The 17513-nt window shown below is 44.3% G+C and overlaps 3 protein-coding genes across 6 annotated transcripts; 2 read left to right on the top strand and 1 right to left on the bottom strand.

Annotated features, from left to right (window-relative positions):
- Positions 1-3072: 3072 nt before the first annotated feature.
- Positions 3073-5759, top strand: LOC112897749 (aspartyl protease family protein At5g10770-like). The gene is made up of 2 exons (XM_025966142.1): positions 3073-3326; positions 4110-5759. The coding sequence occupies exons 1-2, from the start codon at positions 3170-3172 to the stop codon at positions 5438-5440; spliced, it is 1488 nt and encodes a 495-aa protein (XP_025821927.1). The 5' UTR covers positions 3073-3169; the 3' UTR covers positions 5441-5759.
- Positions 5760-5813: 54 nt separating this feature from the next.
- Positions 5814-11006, bottom strand: LOC112897643 (sister chromatid cohesion 1 protein 3-like). Of its 2 annotated transcripts, none has more exons than XM_025965994.1 (11): positions 10828-11006; positions 9589-9850; positions 9450-9496; positions 9280-9311; positions 9149-9201; positions 8701-9074; positions 8408-8552; positions 7401-7543; positions 6668-7304; positions 6439-6571; positions 5814-6317 (listed from the first exon to the last, which is right to left on the bottom strand). In XM_025965994.1, the coding sequence occupies exons 1-11, from the start codon at positions 10949-10951 to the stop codon at positions 6219-6221; spliced, it is 2049 nt and encodes a 682-aa protein (XP_025821779.1). In that variant the 5' UTR covers positions 10952-11006; the 3' UTR covers positions 5814-6218. The 2 variants fall into 2 exon arrangements, with proteins under 2 accessions (XP_025821779.1, XP_025821780.1); XM_025965995.1 differs by having other exon boundaries at positions 5814-6308.
- A 3759-nt stretch (positions 11007-14765) lies between these two features.
- LOC112898481 (protein FAR1-RELATED SEQUENCE 5-like) lies at positions 14766-17513 on the top strand. 3 transcript variants are annotated; one of them, XM_025966813.1, is made up of 5 exons: positions 14766-15014; positions 15129-15213; positions 15343-15604; positions 15751-15966; positions 16608-17513. In XM_025966813.1, exons 2-5 carry the CDS (start codon positions 15149-15151, stop codon positions 16635-16637), a joined length of 573 nt encoding a protein of 190 aa, XP_025822598.1. In that variant the 5' UTR covers positions 14766-15014; positions 15129-15148; the 3' UTR covers positions 16638-17513. The 3 variants fall into 3 exon arrangements, with proteins under 3 accessions (XP_025822598.1, XP_025822597.1, XP_025822596.1); XM_025966812.1 differs by having other exon boundaries at positions 15132-15213; positions 15751-17513; XM_025966811.1 differs by having other exon boundaries at positions 15751-17513.

The following is a 17513-nucleotide window of genomic DNA, read 5'->3' as shown; positions in this document are numbered from 1 at the left end:
TTGGGGGGCATGGTTTTCGATATAGAACCAGTGATTTTTCCACCCGGGAAGGTTGGAGGGGAACTTGTATGATAGATACTTGTCGCTGGACTGCTGACGCAGTTGGATGTCGGCGCCCCCTACAACGGAAAGATTTTTCGAGGTGGGTTGTGGTTTGACACGGAAGAGGAAACAGAAAAGATCCCAGTGGGGTTCGATTCCGAGGAAGGCTTCACAGAAATGGAAAAAAATTGAAATGTGACGAATGGAGTTCGGGTTGAGGTGATGGAGCTCAAGCCCGTAATAATAAAGAAGGCCACGGAAGAAAGAACAAGAGGGGAGGGCCAAACCCCGTTCGGCAAAATGGTAAAATGTGATGATTTCCTTAATATTTTTCTTGGGGAAAGGTTCGCGGAATGAGGGGCGCCAATTGACAAGATTCTTGTCTTGCAGCAACCCCTCGGAGACAAGTCTATTGAGATCGATCAGGGAGCACTTACTGTAGGTCCACTCCCCGGTTGCTGGCTCCGCCTCCTTCTTCTTCCCTTCTTTCTCAGGTTTCTTGGGCGCCATCTCCGGATCCGCTCGCCACGAGTTGCTCGGGGGCTGCGGGGAGAGGGGCGGGGAGATCTGGGGGGTTGGGATTTCTCCGAGAGGATGGCGGCGGAGCGTGGATCTGTTTGGGGATTTTTGCGGCTCTTGGCAAATTGCAGATTGGAAGCACAGTCTTTTCTCACTGTCGCCGCGGGGTTAAATAACCATCGGTTGGGGAAAGTTTACTGTTTCGAAGATAAAGAGTCGTTTTTGGGAATATTCCGAAGATGAGGGGTCATTTGGTGGACTATTTGGATTACATATTCGATTAATTATTTTTTTAGGGTTAATTGGCCCGAAAAAAAGGGTTTTTCGGATTTATGATCTAACTTCCATTATTTGTACCATCATATTGGTAATTTACCATGTCAACATTTTCAGCCTGTATGCCACGGTTTTTGGATCCTTATCTCCAATTTTGAGGGATTTGGATTCAAAGCTCGGGGGCTGCGAGGTACGTGGCATCGACAACTTATTTTTTCAAATTTGTTTGAAAAAGTGAGTAAGGAAGATTCAAGACTAAAGTGACCCTCAGCCTGATTCTTCGATTCAACCTAAGGCTCGGAGACTACTCCATATGGAGTGCGATTTTTCAATCGCACACCATATCAGAAATAAAATTTGAGGCATGAGCACCTCGTAGCTTCGATGCAGCCAAGTAAGTACTTGAAGAAGGACTTCAAGACGGAGCTTTAAAAGAAACTGAAGACTACTTCGAAAGTACTCGATAAGTCTGCAGTACTCAGTTACGAAGAGCTCGGGGGCTTGTCAGACCCGGGGCCACGGGACTGTGTACATAACGTAATTTAAAGAGGTTTAAGAGATTAAATCTGTCTTATCTCTTATTTATCTCGTTTATCTCTTATTTATCCCGTTTAAGTAGGAGATAGAACTAACCAATACAGAAGGGATCTACTCAAGATATGTTCTGGTACGATTCCTTAGCTGGTGTTGGTTAGTATCCTTATAACCCTGGCCTCTCGGATATATAAGGGAGGACAGGGACCCTCTCAAAATAAGATCTCTAGATCAATATACACTAAAGGCAATACAAACCACCATACAGGACGTAGGGTATTACGCACCTAGCGGTCCGAACCTGTATAAGCTTTATGTTCCTTGCACCTTCGAGTTTCTGATCTCAACGTCTCCTCACCCAAAACTTACCACCTTGGGTATACCCTTCGGTGGGCAGCCGGTTAAACGCCGACACCCTCAAGTATCATAAAAGTCCAGATAATCTTCTAAACTATTTCTTGATTCAATTTACCCTCTAAACTATGTCATTTGATCCAATTCACATTGTAATAAGATTTATTTTTTCATTTATCCATATACAGGTGAAAAAATAAATCTTGCAGATGATAACGGACATGGTAACATATTTTAGAAAAATATGTCATGAATTTTTCATCATTATTTTTCCTTATAATTTTGTAGGAAAAAATAATGAAAAACTCATAATATTGTTTTTACATATATTGTGATGTCCACTGCAGCCCTGCAAAATTTTAAATTTAGATTCTATTTATGTGTAGGAAAATAAAAATATAAATTCTTAAATTGAACCAAATAGCATAGTTTAGGGGCTAAATAAACCAAGAAATAGTTAAGGGGTTTATCCTAACTTTGGTCATACTTGAGGGGAGTAATTTGGATTTTTTTCTTTCTTTTCCAATTTTCAATGTTCTAGTTTAACAAAAAAAAGTTGCAGCGAAACAAATTATTATTCCAAACATATAAATAATTCTTCGTGAAATAAGCATGGGCAAAAGCAGGATGATGGATTAAACTTGTCATCTTAATGGGTCGTCATAGGCTACTTTCAAGCTATCTGATGTGAGTGTAGCTCTGTAGGAAGATAAGATTAACTTCTATATCTGAGTGTGGAAAGGAAGATTCCCGTAATCCCGTCTCGGTTCCTTTTTTCTCTTCCAAAATCAATTTGCAGAACAGGGAACCATAAGTGGTGTAGCACGTAGAAGCTTGGATTCATGTCCCTCTGAGCTGCTTCGCCCTCCGAGCTGTTAAGCGAATAGTATCATCCTGTCCTAGCTGCCATCTTCCAGCCGGCGTCCCCTCCCAAGTCTCAGCGGCGCCACATGAGCACGGTAGCAGCACCAACAGTTAGCCAACAGTGTGGACCACTGCCCTCGTCGCCCCCAGCCGGGGCCATGTTCGGCGACGGCTCATCGGTCACGGGAGCAGGTGCGGACGCGTGCCGCCGCCCCTGGGGCATCGCGCACGCCCAGCTACCCTCCTCGCCGCAACCAAACAAGAAGCCACTTCCCCGACGGTCGCCTCTGCCGGCTCTCTCTCCCCGCCCGTGATCGCAGATAGTCCGCCGCGCTACAGCGGGTTGCAGTGGACTCGTGCGCCCTCGTGCGCGCATGCTCGCCCGGACTCGTCCAAGCCCCGCGCTGACAGGCAATGGCCTCCACCTCTATATATCCATCCCCCTCACATTCACATTCTCTTGTCTCTTGCACGCCCCAGCTTCCGGCTTGGTCGCTTCCTCCGTCCCCGCCTTGCCGGCTGTCTTGTCAGATCTATCATCTATCCGCCCTAGTGTCCACGGCGCGCGCCTGCGGTGACGATGGCAGCCGCTCAGGGCCGTGTTCTTGTTCGCGTCGTCGCGCTTCTCGCCGCAGCAGCCCTTGCCGCCGCTGCCGCCGGGAACAGCGCAGTGGTCTCCCTGCGAGGGTTGGATGGACGGGAGGCACGGAGCAGCCGCTACGCTGCTCAAATGCTAGGTAATTCTGAATTCTGATGCAATACCGACCGGTGCTTTCTTAGAATTTTTTTTTGTAGCTTAGCAAAAAAGAACTCGCATGCATGCATGAATTCTGACCTTGGCTTGTGGAGTTGTGGATCATGTGTCACAACTGCAAAAGAAGAAGACTGTGTTGCTTGCTGTTGCTATATGTTTGGTAAAACGTACATAGAGGATCCAGGCTTGATAAAAACTTAGCTACTGAACAAGTAAATTGTGTAATACTGCATTAATTCAGACTCCGGCACTCCGCTTCTGCATTCGTAACTTTGAAATAACGTGTCCATGTTTAGACCTTATTAGCCGTGTTTATGTAAATTCTGAAAGCGGGATTGGAGTCCAAATCGTTAGTGTCTTGTGCAAATTTCAAATAAATGATAAAAATGAATCTAGAACGTGCATTTTGATGGTAGCTATATACCTTGTTCCTCCATGAAAATATCCAGAATTTTGCTGGTTCCAGACTTTCCGTCAACATGCATGGTCCATCTGAAACAACAATTTGGCTAGAGTTGTAGAATTTGTGTTTACTGGAACAAAAATTGCGGGAAAAAATATTTGGGTTACTGGGGTAGTGGGGTCACGTGTGTACTTGTCGTCCTTCCGTGGTTAAACTTGCCAGTTTGCCACATTGTACCTTAGTCCTTACCAAGAGTATAAAGTCAAAAACATGAACTACTCATGAGACCAAAATTCAAAATTCGAGGTATTTTGGGAATCTTCATTTCCTTGCTAACTTCCTGATGTCTGTCATCTTCTTCAGGGGAGCGCAAGAAATCGGGGGCAGCAAGAACAGCGACCACCGTGCTAGAGCTGAAGCACCACTCGCTCACCGCCATCCCCGACGAACCCGCGGCCCGCGACCGATACCTCCGCCGCCTCCTCGCCGCCGACGAAGCGCGTGCCAACTCACTGCAGGTCCACGACAACAGGCCGGCAGCGTCCACGACGCAGTCCCGCTCCGCCGAGGTCCCGCTGACCTCCGGCATAAGCTTCCAGACGCTCAACTACGTCACCACCATCGGGCTCGGCGGCAGCTCCGGCTCCGCTATCACCAACCTCACCGTCATCGTGGACACGGGCAGCGACCTCACGTGGGTGCAGTGCAAACCCTGCTCCACGTGCTACGCGCAGCGCGACCCGCTCTTCGACCCCGCGGGCTCCGCCACCTTCGCCGCCGTCCGGTGCAACGCGTCGGCGTGCGCGGACTCCCTCAAGGCCGCCACGGGCACGCCGGGCTCCTGCGCCACCACCGGCGGAAGCAGCGAGAAGTGCTACTACGCACTGGCCTACGGCGACGGGTCGTTCAGCCGCGGCGTGCTCGCCACGGACACGCTCGCGCTCGGCGGCGCCAGGCTCGACGGCTTCGTGTTTGGGTGCGGGCTCAGCAACCGCGGCCTCTTCGGCGGCACGGCGGGGCTCATGGGCCTCGGCCGCACCGAGCTGTCGCTGGTCTCGCAGACCGCGTCCCGGTACGGCGGCGCGTTCTCCTACTGCCTGCCGGCGACCACCTCCGGCGACGCCTCGGGGTCCCTCTCCCTCGGCGGCGACGCGTCGTCCTACCGCAACACGACGCCCGTGTCGTACACCCGCATGATCGCCGACCCGGCGCAGCCGCCGTTCTACTTCCTGAACGTGACCGGCGCGGCCGTCGGCGGGACCCCGGTGTCCGCGGCGGGGCTCGGAGCCAGCAACGTGCTCATCGACTCCGGCACGGTGATCACGCGGCTGGCGCCGTCGGTGTACCGCGCCGTGCGCGCCGAGTTCACGCGCCAGTTCGGCGCGGCGGGCTACCAGGCGGCGGCGGGCTTCTCGATCCTGGACACGTGCTACGACCTGACGGGGCACGACGAGGTGAAGGTGCCTCTGCTGACGCTGCGGCTGGAGGGCGGCGCGGACGTGACCGTGGACGCCGCCGGGATGCTGTTCGTGGTGAGGAAGGACGGGTCGCAGGTGTGCCTGGCCATGGCGAGCCTGTCGTACGAGGACCAGACGCCCATCATCGGCAACTACCAGCAGAAGAACAAGAGGGTGGTGTATGACACGGTGGGCTCCAGGCTGGGCTTCGCCGACGAGGACTGCAGCTATGTATAGAGCTAAACTGGAAGGTCCACAAGATGTTCAGAGATGAGGAGGGAAATATCTTATTTCTCCTTGCCTCCTTTTGGTGTTGTAAACTATATTCTTCGCCAATCTTTACGCCGTTCATTCACCATGTAATCGCCAATCTTTATGCTCTATGGCCTAGTCTAACTAGCATAGAACTCTTGTGGCTAACAGTCGCTGTTTCAATCCGACTAATTGCATGATTGGAGGTCAGGTTGTTAGTGTGGCCTATCAAATGACTAGAGTGTAATTTGATGAGATTCCACAGTTTAAATTCACATAATCAGATGGCTCTGACCAGGATCTATCATAACGGAGTGTATTATCGTGAGAACTTAATAGACCAAAAGTAAAAGGAACAGACTTTGAATGAAGAACAAGAAACATATGTACGATATCACAACTATTTAGTATTTACACACTGGTATTCGCTAAGCTAAATTAGTCCCTAGCTACCAAACATTTCAGGTGGGATTAACAGATAGCTACCATATCCTTCAGAAGCTATTACTAAAGTGTCTATAACTCCATTCGACCCCTTCATCACTTTGTTTTGCTGTTGACAGAGCACATGCTGACCAAACAATCTGAAGTCAGAACTGAACCTTGTGAGTTGGCTTTTGATATCAGAACATTAAAACATCATGAAACATCCTCTGCAGCCTCACGCGAAAATGTTACTGAGGTAAACATTCCAAATCCTACTATGTTCTTCTCCCAAATCAAACTAGAGATTCTTTCTCTATAACGACTCCAGATAACTTTGTCAGAGTTTGGCTGTAGATAGCGAGGGTTTAACTGAAATTCCAATATCTCCGTATGGTTCCTCCTGATGGACATCAATGTAGTCATAACTCTTCAGAACCTAAAAGAAATTATAGTCAAAATAAAATCCCAATCAGCACTAAGGAGAAACTACCAAGAGCTGTAAATGTAAATATAGCAATTGCATATCAAATAAGAACAGCTTCAGTTCTAAATGTTACCGTTGTCTCAAAGAACATCCTTGCAGCTTGCCTTCTTGCTTTTCCTTCCAAGATTCTGTTCAAACTAAATTTTCCAGGCTGCTCATCGGATGAGGGTGAAGGCACCTGATCCTTGAAGAACAGTGCAACAGCCCTACAGTGCCGTAGTGAAACATTCTCAACTTCCACTCAAATAAGGGCACGACCAGCTCAAACATATACCATTACTGCCCTAAAAAAAAACCATTACCTTGTTCTCGTAGACATGCTTCCTAATCCAGTGGTTCCAGTACCCACACTAGACACCCCTCCAGGAGTACTCATGAGCCCAGGGATCTCTGGTTGATCATCATCATCTTCATTGATTGGAAACAGGAATGGCATATGATCCGATTCATGAGTACTTTGTCCGGGTAATGAATAGTTCCCGCCAGATGATGGTATTTCAGAAACACCAGTTCCATTCCCACCAGATGATGGTATTTCAGAAACACCAGTTCCTCCAAGCCAAGACGATGCAGTTCCACCAGGAGTTTTGTAAGGAGTGTCATCTCCTCTTACTGGAGATGGCATACCCATTGGTGAGAATCGGGGCAGCTCAGGCAACATGTCATCATCAGGTGCTGCACCTGCTGCTCCTGGTGACTTTGGAGATGGCAAAGGTTCATGTTGCGCATCTGCATTTCCTGGAGGGTTTGGGGTGAGCTGATGGTCAGACGGTAAATCCGTTGTTCCAGGAAAATTTGGGCTGAGCAGCAGTTCAGGTGGTGCACCCAGACCATCATTTGCTACACCGGTCGCGGGTTCGCCAGATGCACACTCAGCATCAAGGCCACTCACACGGGGGAAATTTCTCTCATATGTTTCGTGAAGATTAGTGCACATACCTGAAAAAAAGAAAAAAAATATCCAGGGTATGAAATGGTTTTGTAAGATTGAAGAAAGTATCTACCTCCAAGAAATCAAAGAGCATATAAGCTTACCATGAAGCACAGGTTCAAGCAAGAAGCTGCCTATTCTGTTAGTCCTGCTGAATCTCCACATATCAAGGGCTGTTTGGGGTAGCTTTCTCCTCTTGCAGATCAACTCATCTAGTCCAGCACCATCAATTTGCTCCCTCATGTAGCTGCGCAAGAGAAGATGAAATTGCCACAAGTCCCAAAGAGTACCTCAATCAAATAATATCATACTAGAATTTATCACTGCCAAATATTTTGATGTTACAAGTATATGGATGAATTATTTTGTAACAGAATGGGTCTTAAAGCGTTTACTCATTAACCCCAATTTCTAAAGGAACTTGTGCGACCAAATGGCAATGAAGGGTATTGAGTTGTGAATAAGCTTTTTAAGAAATTGCTGATGGAGGCAGTGTAGAATATTCCCCAGAAATACTGATACAGTAATACACCCTGTTTATGCAAAAGAACCAAGCAGACCCAATGCACTTGAGTGCATAACTACATGTTTGGAAACACTATTCTACAATACACCTTGGGCATATTTCGTGCATCCAAACTAGTTTATGAAGGTGTAGAATAGTGCCACCAACTATGGGTTCCATAGACCAGAAAACAACATAAAAATATAACTTAGTTTCATAAAACATATACATGGCATGGTAGAAAATAGAAGCCTGATCACGTTTAGTTCTTTGACTTGGGATGTATATCAAAGGTATCACCATGTATCATAAAGTATAAGGTATACAGTACAAATTTGGATAATAAAGACTATAGGGACTCAGCCCCTGCATTAGGAAGGCTCATATTGGATATTAGCATACAGACTTCCAAGAATATTGGTATATCTTTTGACCAACAAACACAGTAATATATGAAAATACATCAAACTGTGAGAAGCAATTGCTTCATCTAAAAATACAGACAAGAAAATTAAATCATTATTCCAAGTTATTCCACACTGTAATTTGCTCAAGTCAACATGTAAGCATCTGTCATGCCAAAGTTGAGGGTCAATCAAAACTTACTCATTGGAGAGAACAATTTCATTATCAAATTTCACCCTTCTCTTTCTCTTTCTCTTGTTAACTTGTGTTTTGGGCCTTCTATTATCATCCTTCTCTTGTACTGGAGGTGGAGATGGCTCAAGCCGAAATTCAGGTAGCTGGGTGTCTAAAATCAGAAAAGCAAAAGGAAAGTTGGATTAGGAGGTGTTTCATCAATTAGGAAATTTCAATAGGTATTAAAATGTAATAGAAGTGAAGTTGAATAAAGAAACAAATACTTCAGGTACATAATGTACAAGGAGACAAATGCTAACCAAAATTTAGCAGTGCAACATCTGCAAATGCATCATATGTGTTTGGTGTCCGTAAGTTGGCAATATATCTCTCAGGAGCTTGTCGACCAGCAGAAGATGTTTCCTCAATAACTGGAGGGGTGATAACCTTGTTTTGCACAAAAGGTGAAAGATCACTGTTCAAATCCATGGGGTCATCATCTCCAAGTATTGGCTCTGTTAACATCAGGCCAGGAGACTCATGTGCACGCATTGTTTCCGGTGGATCTAGTGCTTCATCTGTCTGATTTATTACATTGGAATCTACTGGCAAATTGCCTGGGGGAGGATCTATGGGAATTTCTTCATTGCGATTGTTATCAGCTCCAAAACCATCATCGAATGGAGGGAGTGTCCTGGACATGATTGCAAAAGCAACATGAATGCACAAGTAAGAAAGAAAGAGAGAAAATATATAAAAGACACGTACTCATCCTCCATTGGTATAGGCCCCATGTGAGCTGATGGCTCTACTCTAGCATCCTGCACAATTGGAGAAGTAAAATTTTAATGATTGTGCGAGAAACAAAAAGAAAAGAAAAAGGGGCGGCAGAGTAATACCTCATCAAGTTCTATCATCACATATTCTCCTTCTGCAACACCAATGAGATAGTTACATGCAGAAATTGTGGTTCAAAATTGTTTATCTAATAGAAACTTAGGTAGGGTTCGCCCCTGCTTATTGCTTCAAAAAGAGCAAACAAGTATTAACCACAGTGAACTTTCCTTACCAGACAAAGTAATTTGATCACGACTTTTCTGATGACTATCTGGTGTCCTGCAGAAAGCCGAACAAAATAAAAATATTACATCCAAAGTATTCAAATTTCATGACGCATAGCAATGATGTGAAGAACAGAAAGTGCTTACTCCATCAGACAAATTGCATCGTCCAAGTTTAAGTCATCAAGATTTAATGTTGGTGGCAGTGTGATGGACTCAAATGGAGCACGGTCTGCATCAACTGGAAGATCGACTTGGACAGAAGCAAATGCAGTTCTGACTGTAGTTACCATTCGATTACAATCTTGAAACAGGTAGTTCACCTTCCATGAATAAATGCGAACAAGACCTAGAAGAAGATGCCCTGATAATCTTAGAGCAATCGGAACCTCAGGGAACATTATACTCTCTGAAAAGACAAAAGGAATTCATTATAAGACTAAGGCAAACACAGGGAAGTAACAACAAAAATCTTGAATGTAGGGTAGAATCGAGAAAGTACATATCAATAGAAAACATGATATGGGAAAATAAAACTTTCCCAATGAAATTATAGCAATAGATGGTCATTATAGCATAAACCCAAAAGAATAAACTAAAATGAAGGCTTCTAACTTGCAAGTGGCCACAAGAACAAATCACTCAGTCACTTCCAACCTTCCCCCTGCCCAGCCCCAATCATTACCTCACCAAATCACAAGGACTTTGCTACTTGACTTTGGTTCAACTGAGTGCGAAAAAAGGTTACTCTTCAAGACAAACATGAACAAGTTCGGATACTACATTGCTTCACAGGAATTTTTCCCAGAAATAATAGATGAGCCAACAGACATAGTAATCTTCTAAATAATCTATAGATACATGCCCGGGTCAAAAAATCCTATCTTTGGCCATAAATAAGCCACATCATCTGTGCAAACAGCCTATGCTAAACAATTGCAACAAGGTATGCCCCAATTCCGGAACACAAGACCAAAATCGCTCAACAGCAAAGTACCAAATAATATTTCTTTTGCATTTCTGCAGACGCCCTGTGACAAGAACCGGTCTTTACGCGAATTTCCTGATCAGTAACCGAAATGCTGGCAATGATATTTTCCTTGACTTGGGGAATGCCTGTTGGGGACCAAATCCTCGCACAATTTACCCATCGCATCCCATGATTCCACCGGAAAACCAAGACTTTCCTGCTGAAACCCCAATCGCCCCCGCATTTTCCCCGAAGAATACAGAGAACACCGCACTGCTAGCCTCCACCAGATGCTACAAAGAATCCCTCACCAAAGAAACAATCGGGGGAGAAAAAGATCCTGTTTTCTTCTACCGGCGAACGAAAGAAGAAGAAAAAACTCGTCTTTGAGCGAGAGAGGGGCGAAGCTGACGGACCTGCGTAGGAGGGAATGTCGATGCCGTCAATCTGCGGCTTCTTGATCTTGCGCTCGAGGTGGGCGGCGATCCACACCGTGCCCAGCGGACTCTTCCGCGCGAGTATCGTGTGTGAGTAGAACATCCTTGCGGACCCCCTCCGGCTCGCCCGGAGACGCTGGGGCTCAGGTAGCGGCGGCGGCGGCGGCGGCGCACGGGAGGGAGAGGACACGGGATGGGATGGCGGATTTGTTTTGGGGGAAATGGTTTTTGGTGGGAAAGGGCAGTTTTTCAAAAGACGAGGCGGCGGGAGGGCGCCACATTGAAGACTGCTTTTGGCGCGCCGTTTTCGGGCGTTGTGGGCTTGTGGCGGGATGGTTGAGGAAGGACTATTGACAGGTGGGCCCACAGACTGCGGTTATCCTTTTTTTTTAGAGTAGGCTGCGGTTATCTAAGAAGGTGATTTCCGTTCGAATGCAGGAAGGGTTTCCAAATCTTTTTCTGAAATAGAAATCTATGATATTATTTTATATAGGTAATAATTTAAGATTGACTACTCCAAACTCTCTTGTCTACTTATTTTTCTACTGAACAGATCCGTACTAATTTTTGAATGTTTGTTGGTTACGTATACTGCAACAAAACTATAGGATGTAAGCTAGCGCTGTTTAGTTGCAAGTGGACCTTCTCAGTCTGGCTCCACAGATACACAGATTTTGAACGTTGTTTTGAATGCAGCCACTTATTCAGATAATAATGATATTAGTATGTGATAAGTATATATCAAGTGATATTAATATAACTTTAAGTAAGATGAAATAAAATAAAAGCAATAAGAATGTAGTTATACCATTGCTAGAAAGCTATTGATCCCATTACTATTTACTAGAAATAGATATAAGAATGCAGCCACTTATTCAGATTGACTTCCGATTAAGCATTTGATCCCATTACTAGAAAGCTATTAGCGCTAAACTTTTGTTTGAACTTTTTACAGAAAAGATTCTATTAAAGAAAATCTTAGGACACTATGCTCTTAGAATTTCAGACAAGGAAACCCATCTAATAAATTGCATCTCAAGTCGTGTGCCAAAACAACCACAGTTTAAGGATTCTGGATGCACGAGGATCTCGCATCTCTTCGATCATCAACAAACAAGTACATGTATGTATGTATGTATGTATGTATGTATGTATGTATGTATGTATGTATGTATGTATCTCCTGATCCGTCTCTCAACTAAACTGGCAGTTCTGTCCAAGTTTGTCCGAGTTATTTCACATTTTTCTTTCTCACAAAAGAACCATAAAGTTTTTTTATTTTTAACTATACTTAAAAGTCTTTTCATCTCTTTCCATAATTGCTGAGGGGTGTTTCTTTAACAAAATCCAAATGCAAGTTTAAATCAAATCCGAAGGCTAGATTTTTTGTTTCTAAAATAGCTTATGACCATATTGATTCATAGCATTTTTATTTCTAGCATTTATTCTAGAAAAGTACTCCCGTCATTCCAAATTAGAGATCATTTTTGGCTCTTTTATATACATTGATTTTGCTACACGTATACATATGCAGGGCGATGCCACGTTAGCTTCCCTGGTGCCCATGCACCAGGATAAACTTTTTTACCACTAACTAAATTTTTTTCACCATATAATCATGGGAAATTACGATAGTTCTTTTAGATGTGCACCACAGCCAATTTGATTTTGGATTCGCCCCTGAATATATACTACGTCTAGATATGTAAAAGAACTATATATTTAAATTTGCTAAAATAACAAATAATTTCAAACGTAGGGAGTCGCAGTTTCCCCCCAATTCTAATCTGGCACCATGGCAGGTGGTGTCGTGCGACGCATCAAGCACCATGGATATCATTGTGTGAACATTGGCCGCGGTATAGGGATGTTTTTAGCTCCGTTGGCATTGAAAGGTCCTTTGGTTGGTTCCAATCTTTATCCAGCTAAAATCATGGTAAGCTAATAGGTCGTTTGATTGGGTTCCAATTTTTACCCGTTAAAATCATAGCAAGCCAATAGCATGGCTTGCCGAAGTCAGGGCACTAAAAATCGAGGTAAGAAATTTTTGTATTTACTTAGTTTAGTGCTAATTAACAAATATGCACGTATGTTGTTACATCTTAAGAATAACATATACATTATCGCACGAAGCGTGACCACCCCTCGCAAGCATGAGATACCCTTTTTCGATGTTCTCGTGCATCACTGAGCACCGGTAGTCATTGATGCTTACATGTTCCGTACGAGATCTGGTTGGTAGGACCTCGGATAGGTGTGTCCGCTTACATGGAGCTGGCGCGAGGAACGAGTTTAGATTGAACTCGATTAGGCTAAGTGCAGCAGACTCCAACTGAAACGTACCTAGGTTCCGATTAAAACTCCGTTTGACGTACCAGTGAATCATCGCTTGTTTTAGTAATAAGTACTCCCTCTGTCAAAAAAAAGTTATCCTAGAAATTTTAGGACAAATTAACAAGAAGGTAAAATGACCATATTTATCCTTATTTATTATCCATATTCGGCACTAACTGATTCTTGCATGCACATACACTTTCTAAATGAGGTAAAATAACTTATTTTTAAATAATTTTTAAATTCTAGAATAACTTATTTTTTAGAACATATGGAGTAGAGAATATATAGCATATATTGAAAGTTTCTAAGGTTCAAAAAGTTTCTAGTATAATTTTAGCGCCAAATTTAATACCTCGATCCCACATGACTCTGCAACACGGCCACTGCAGATGCAAAATTCTTAGATGGCGCTCGTTCGTTGCAACAGCGCCGCAACAAACGGACGCGTGTCGCTTAGAGAGAACGTGGAGAGAAATCTATCATCCCGTCGTGCGACGAGCTGTCCAGGTCCATTTTGATTTCGTTTCCCCCTTTTCATTTTGCATCTGTTTCGTCTCCTGAACGAAAACAGCCACGAAGCACCCGCTTGCATCTTGTTCCCGTTCCATTTTATCTCGCCCCGCGCGCAAAATCCTCCCATGGCTAGGCGAGCTCGGCGGCGCACAAGGATCATGGCAGTTTCAGCCCGCGGGTGTCATCCATTCTAATGAGCATCTATTTCGCCATCCCAATGCTCCATCGAGGAGTACGCCGGAGACGAGGAGGGCTGCCGCCGCCACGCTCGTCGCCCCGTCGTTTCGACTGCATCGAGGCGGAGTACGCCGTAGAAGAGAAGGGAACGCACGCCGAGCTCACTGCACCGTTCGTTTCGCCCGCATCGTGGGGGAGTTCGCCGAAGATGAGGAGGCAGCCGTGCCGAGGTCGCCGCCTCATCGTTTCGTCGGCACCGAGGTGGATCGAAGGGGATCGACGACGAGGTGGAAGGAGATCGCAATCATCTTCCCTGCTGCTTTTTGAACGTGAACGTAACACGGATCTGGTAAGCGCAGGTGTACGTACTTCCACGATATCGACGGCAGCTATGCGACTCCTGCTTTAGGATCTGTGCACGACTAAACGCTAAACGGGAGGGGATGAGGGTAGGTTTATAGTACGTAGCAGCGTAGTTATGACCAAGGTACCGGTCAACGTTACTGTTGCCGAACCGGTTCGTCTGAAAAGGCGGTTCAAGCTTTGACGACAGCAAGCAAAAGGCAGAGTATCTGCTCCTTGTTCTGGAAGGGGTAATAGCTAGGTTGATTCCTGTAGTTTCCTGTTAAAATAGAATATTATAATGCGTTCAGTGTTCTACAGCAAATTACCACTGTTTTGTTGTGTTTCCCAGCAGAGACATCATTTTATAGTGGTTTATGGCAAAAACCACCTTTGATCGGTGTCCGCCATCAAATTTTGCCTAGAGTATATGTAGCAGCGTAGTTATGACCAAGGTACCGGTCAACACTACTATTGCCGAACCGGTTCGCCTGAAAAGGCGGTTCAAGCTTTTGACGACAGCAAGCAAAAAAGGCAGAGTATCTGCTCCTTGTTCCAGAAGGAACAAACAGGGACCATATGAGGGGAAAAGATGGGGGAAGCATATAGACTGATGAAACCCTAGATCAAAAATCCAGACTTTGAATCAAAGCAGAGATGCATCCACTTGTTCCGCCCCAGATCGTAGGTAGTAGAAGATCGGTTGAACGCGATTGCAGATTGAATGAGCGAAGCAGGTCGATAGGAAATATGGAAATCGCGATTGCTGAAGACCCATCAGGAAGAGCATCAAACAGGTACAACGAATCATCTGTCTCAATATCATTGCACTAGCTTTCGAAGAGATGATCAACCATTCCGATAGTACAATTGGATAAATAAGTAAGTTATTTTATTGGGATCTTATACAGCAGTTCCTGAGAGACCAGCGATGGGAGTACCTGATACATTTACTCGAGAAGAAACCAGTATACCAACTTCAATTACTTGGAGAAGGTACATCTTTTGAACCTACAATACATTAGATCTCGCGAAAAAGTACTCAGTACATAATAAACAATATTTAGAAGAACAAAGGGAAATAAACAGTCTTTCATAAACACCAACTAATTTATATACGTGCAGGAGTAGAGCAATTTCTGGACCAGACTCCAGGTTAGCTCCATGGAATGAAAGCGCTATGAACAGAGAACTGCGTCAGGCAAAGGAACAAGGAGGCATCTGCATCTTCTACCCATCAGAAGGAACAACATCCAATAGCTGCGAAGAAGCAAAAGATTTCTACAACCTGTACTCGTGGGAAGTGGGGTTTGGAATTCGGTATGGTAAAAGCCGCAAGAACAGCAACGGATATAGAATAAAACAGGAGCTGGTGTGCTCTTGCGAGGTAATAATAACAATAAAAACACCAACCCTTGTATGTCATAAATAATATAATTGCAAAAATGTGCAAACGCATTCCAAATTCATCTCTTAATATGATTAAATTGTATATTAAAAACCTATGTTTAATTTATCCAATGTTGTTGGCAGGGTGAATCAAGGGCAACAAGCACATCAACTTGCCGAACTGGTTGCAAGGCAATGATAAGATTACTTCCGCCTGACCATGGCTGGTATATAAGCAAATTCGAGGAAAAACATAACCACAACCTGTCTCAAAGTTATGCCGAGAACAAGCAGTGGAACTCGCACAGCCAGATTGATCCAATAACAAAAGATTTCATAAAGAAGCTGCGGGAGAACAATGTAAGTATAGGAAGAGTTTGCAGCATCCTGGGTGTTTCTAATGGCATGAGCGAAGCACCACTGAGAAAGGAAATTGTGAGAAGTGTATGTGCGAAACTAGCGCAAGAGAACATGCGCAATGACCTCGGAAAAACACTTGACATACTACAAAAGATGAGAGAAAGAGATCCAGAGATGGTTGTGAGGTTCCAGGTAGATAGTGAGGGACGGCTACAATCAATGTTATGGTGCACTGGGAGAAATAAAAGGGACTATCATAACTTTGGAGATGCCATTACGTTTGACACAACCTATCGTACTAACCTGTACAAGCTACCATTCGGGCTGTTCGTTGGAGTGAACAACCATTTTCAGTCTATCATATTCGGTGGTGTACTATTAACCACAGAAACGACAGAGGACTCTGAGTGGGCATTTTCAACATTTGTGGAAATAATGGGAGACAAGTACCCCAAGACCATACTGACACGTAAAACCAATGAATTATGACATATCAACTAAAGAATTGCTAATATATTATTCATGTGCAATATGGTGAAACATTAATTTACCTTTTGATTGTTGAAAGTACCCAATGCAGTTCAAACAGATATGATAGAAACATATATTAACCTAACATCCTTTTTAACTAAAATGTGCAGATCAATGCGCAGCAATGGCTAAAGCAATAAAGGCACGCCTTCCTCAAACACGGCACCGGTGGTGCCACTGGCATGTACTGAAAAACTGCAAAGAGAAACTAGGAAATGTGTACTCAAAATACAGTGGCTTCAAGAAAGCTTTCAAGAAACTGGTTACATATGTACTCAAAATGTGTACTCCTCTGAGATGCAATGGCACGGACTTGTCACAAGTTACAAACTACAAAAGAACAAGTTCATGACTCGGCTATTCAAGTACAGGGGGAAATGGGCAAGACCATACTTTATGGGTGTCTTCTGTGCCGGAATGACAAGCACAAAAAGGAGTGAAAGCGCAAACCACATGCTTAAGAAAGTAATTCAGCGAGCTGCCCCAATGCACCTGTTTGTCAGCAAATTTAACGAACTCCAGAGCAACCGTCCCAAAACTGTAACCCAAATGGTGGAATAGGATCAGCATGCCCAAGGGCAATATTTTAAATACCTGAACAATTACAAAATAAGATGCAACAACATCAACATCAGTAGTTGTTGAATACCAACGTGCATGAGTAAACAGCAGATGCAGAATCCAAGCATCTGAAGGGTTATTGCATTAGCCAGATTAATATAAACATAAATATAGCGAAAAGAATAAAGAAAATATATAATAAGTCCAGAATCTGGCTGGTTGGCCGCAAGAGAAATACCGGATGACAGATAGGAGCAGAGGTGATTGTGGATCATCAAAACAAGGACCATCATCCCAAATCATTTGCAAGGCTGACAAGCATCTTGAAAACACAGACCCTGAGTATAAAATATAAGAAATAAGTAGGCATAGTTTTCAACCTCTACATCACACAAGCTGTTAAGATTGATCGGGGGAAAAGGCAGCATTGCTAACCAGATCAGTCCTTTTCAGGT

Source organism: Panicum hallii, chromosome 6 (assembly GCF_002211085.1).
Source record: "Panicum hallii strain FIL2 chromosome 6, PHallii_v3.1, whole genome shotgun sequence".
In the NCBI taxonomy this organism is placed as follows: domain Eukaryota; kingdom Viridiplantae; phylum Streptophyta; class Magnoliopsida; order Poales; family Poaceae; genus Panicum; species Panicum hallii.
Note: the sequence above shows the minus strand (reverse complement) of the source record. Positions and strands in the feature narration are given on the sequence as shown.

What these genes read in the sequence shown, in the direction of transcription:
- LOC112897749 (XM_025966142.1), top strand. Translation starts at nt 3,170, where the DNA reads ATGGCAGCCGCTCAGGGCCGTGTTCTTGTTCGCGTCGTCGCGCTTCTC. An exon ending in CTACGCTGCTCAAATGCTAG is followed by an intron (nt 3,327 to 4,109) that starts GTAATTCTGAAT and finishes CATCTTCTTCAG; the next exon opens with GGGAGCGCAAGAAATCGGGG.
- LOC112898481 (XM_025966812.1), top strand. Translation starts at nt 15,149, where the DNA reads ATGGGAGTACCTGATACATTTACTCGAGAAGAAACCAGTATACCAACT. An exon ending in ACTTCAATTACTTGGAGAAG is followed by an intron (nt 15,214 to 15,342) that starts GTACATCTTTTG and finishes ATATACGTGCAG; the next exon opens with GAGTAGAGCAATTTCTGGAC. An exon ending in AGCTGGTGTGCTCTTGCGAG is followed by an intron (nt 15,605 to 15,750) that starts GTAATAATAACA and finishes TGTTGTTGGCAG; the next exon opens with GGTGAATCAAGGGCAACAAG.
- LOC112897643 (XM_025965994.1), bottom strand. Translation starts at nt 10,951, where the DNA reads ATGTTCTACTCACACACGATACTCGCGCGGAAGAGTCCGCTGGGCACG. An exon ending in CCTATACCAATGGAGGATGA is followed by an intron (nt 9,075 to 9,148) that starts GTACGTGTCTTT and finishes AATCATGTCCAG; the next exon opens with GACACTCCCTCCATTCGATG. An exon ending in AGCATGTCTACGAGAACAAG is followed by an intron (nt 6,572 to 6,667) that starts GTAATGGTTTTT and finishes ACGGCACTGTAG; the next exon opens with GGCTGTTGCACTGTTCTTCA.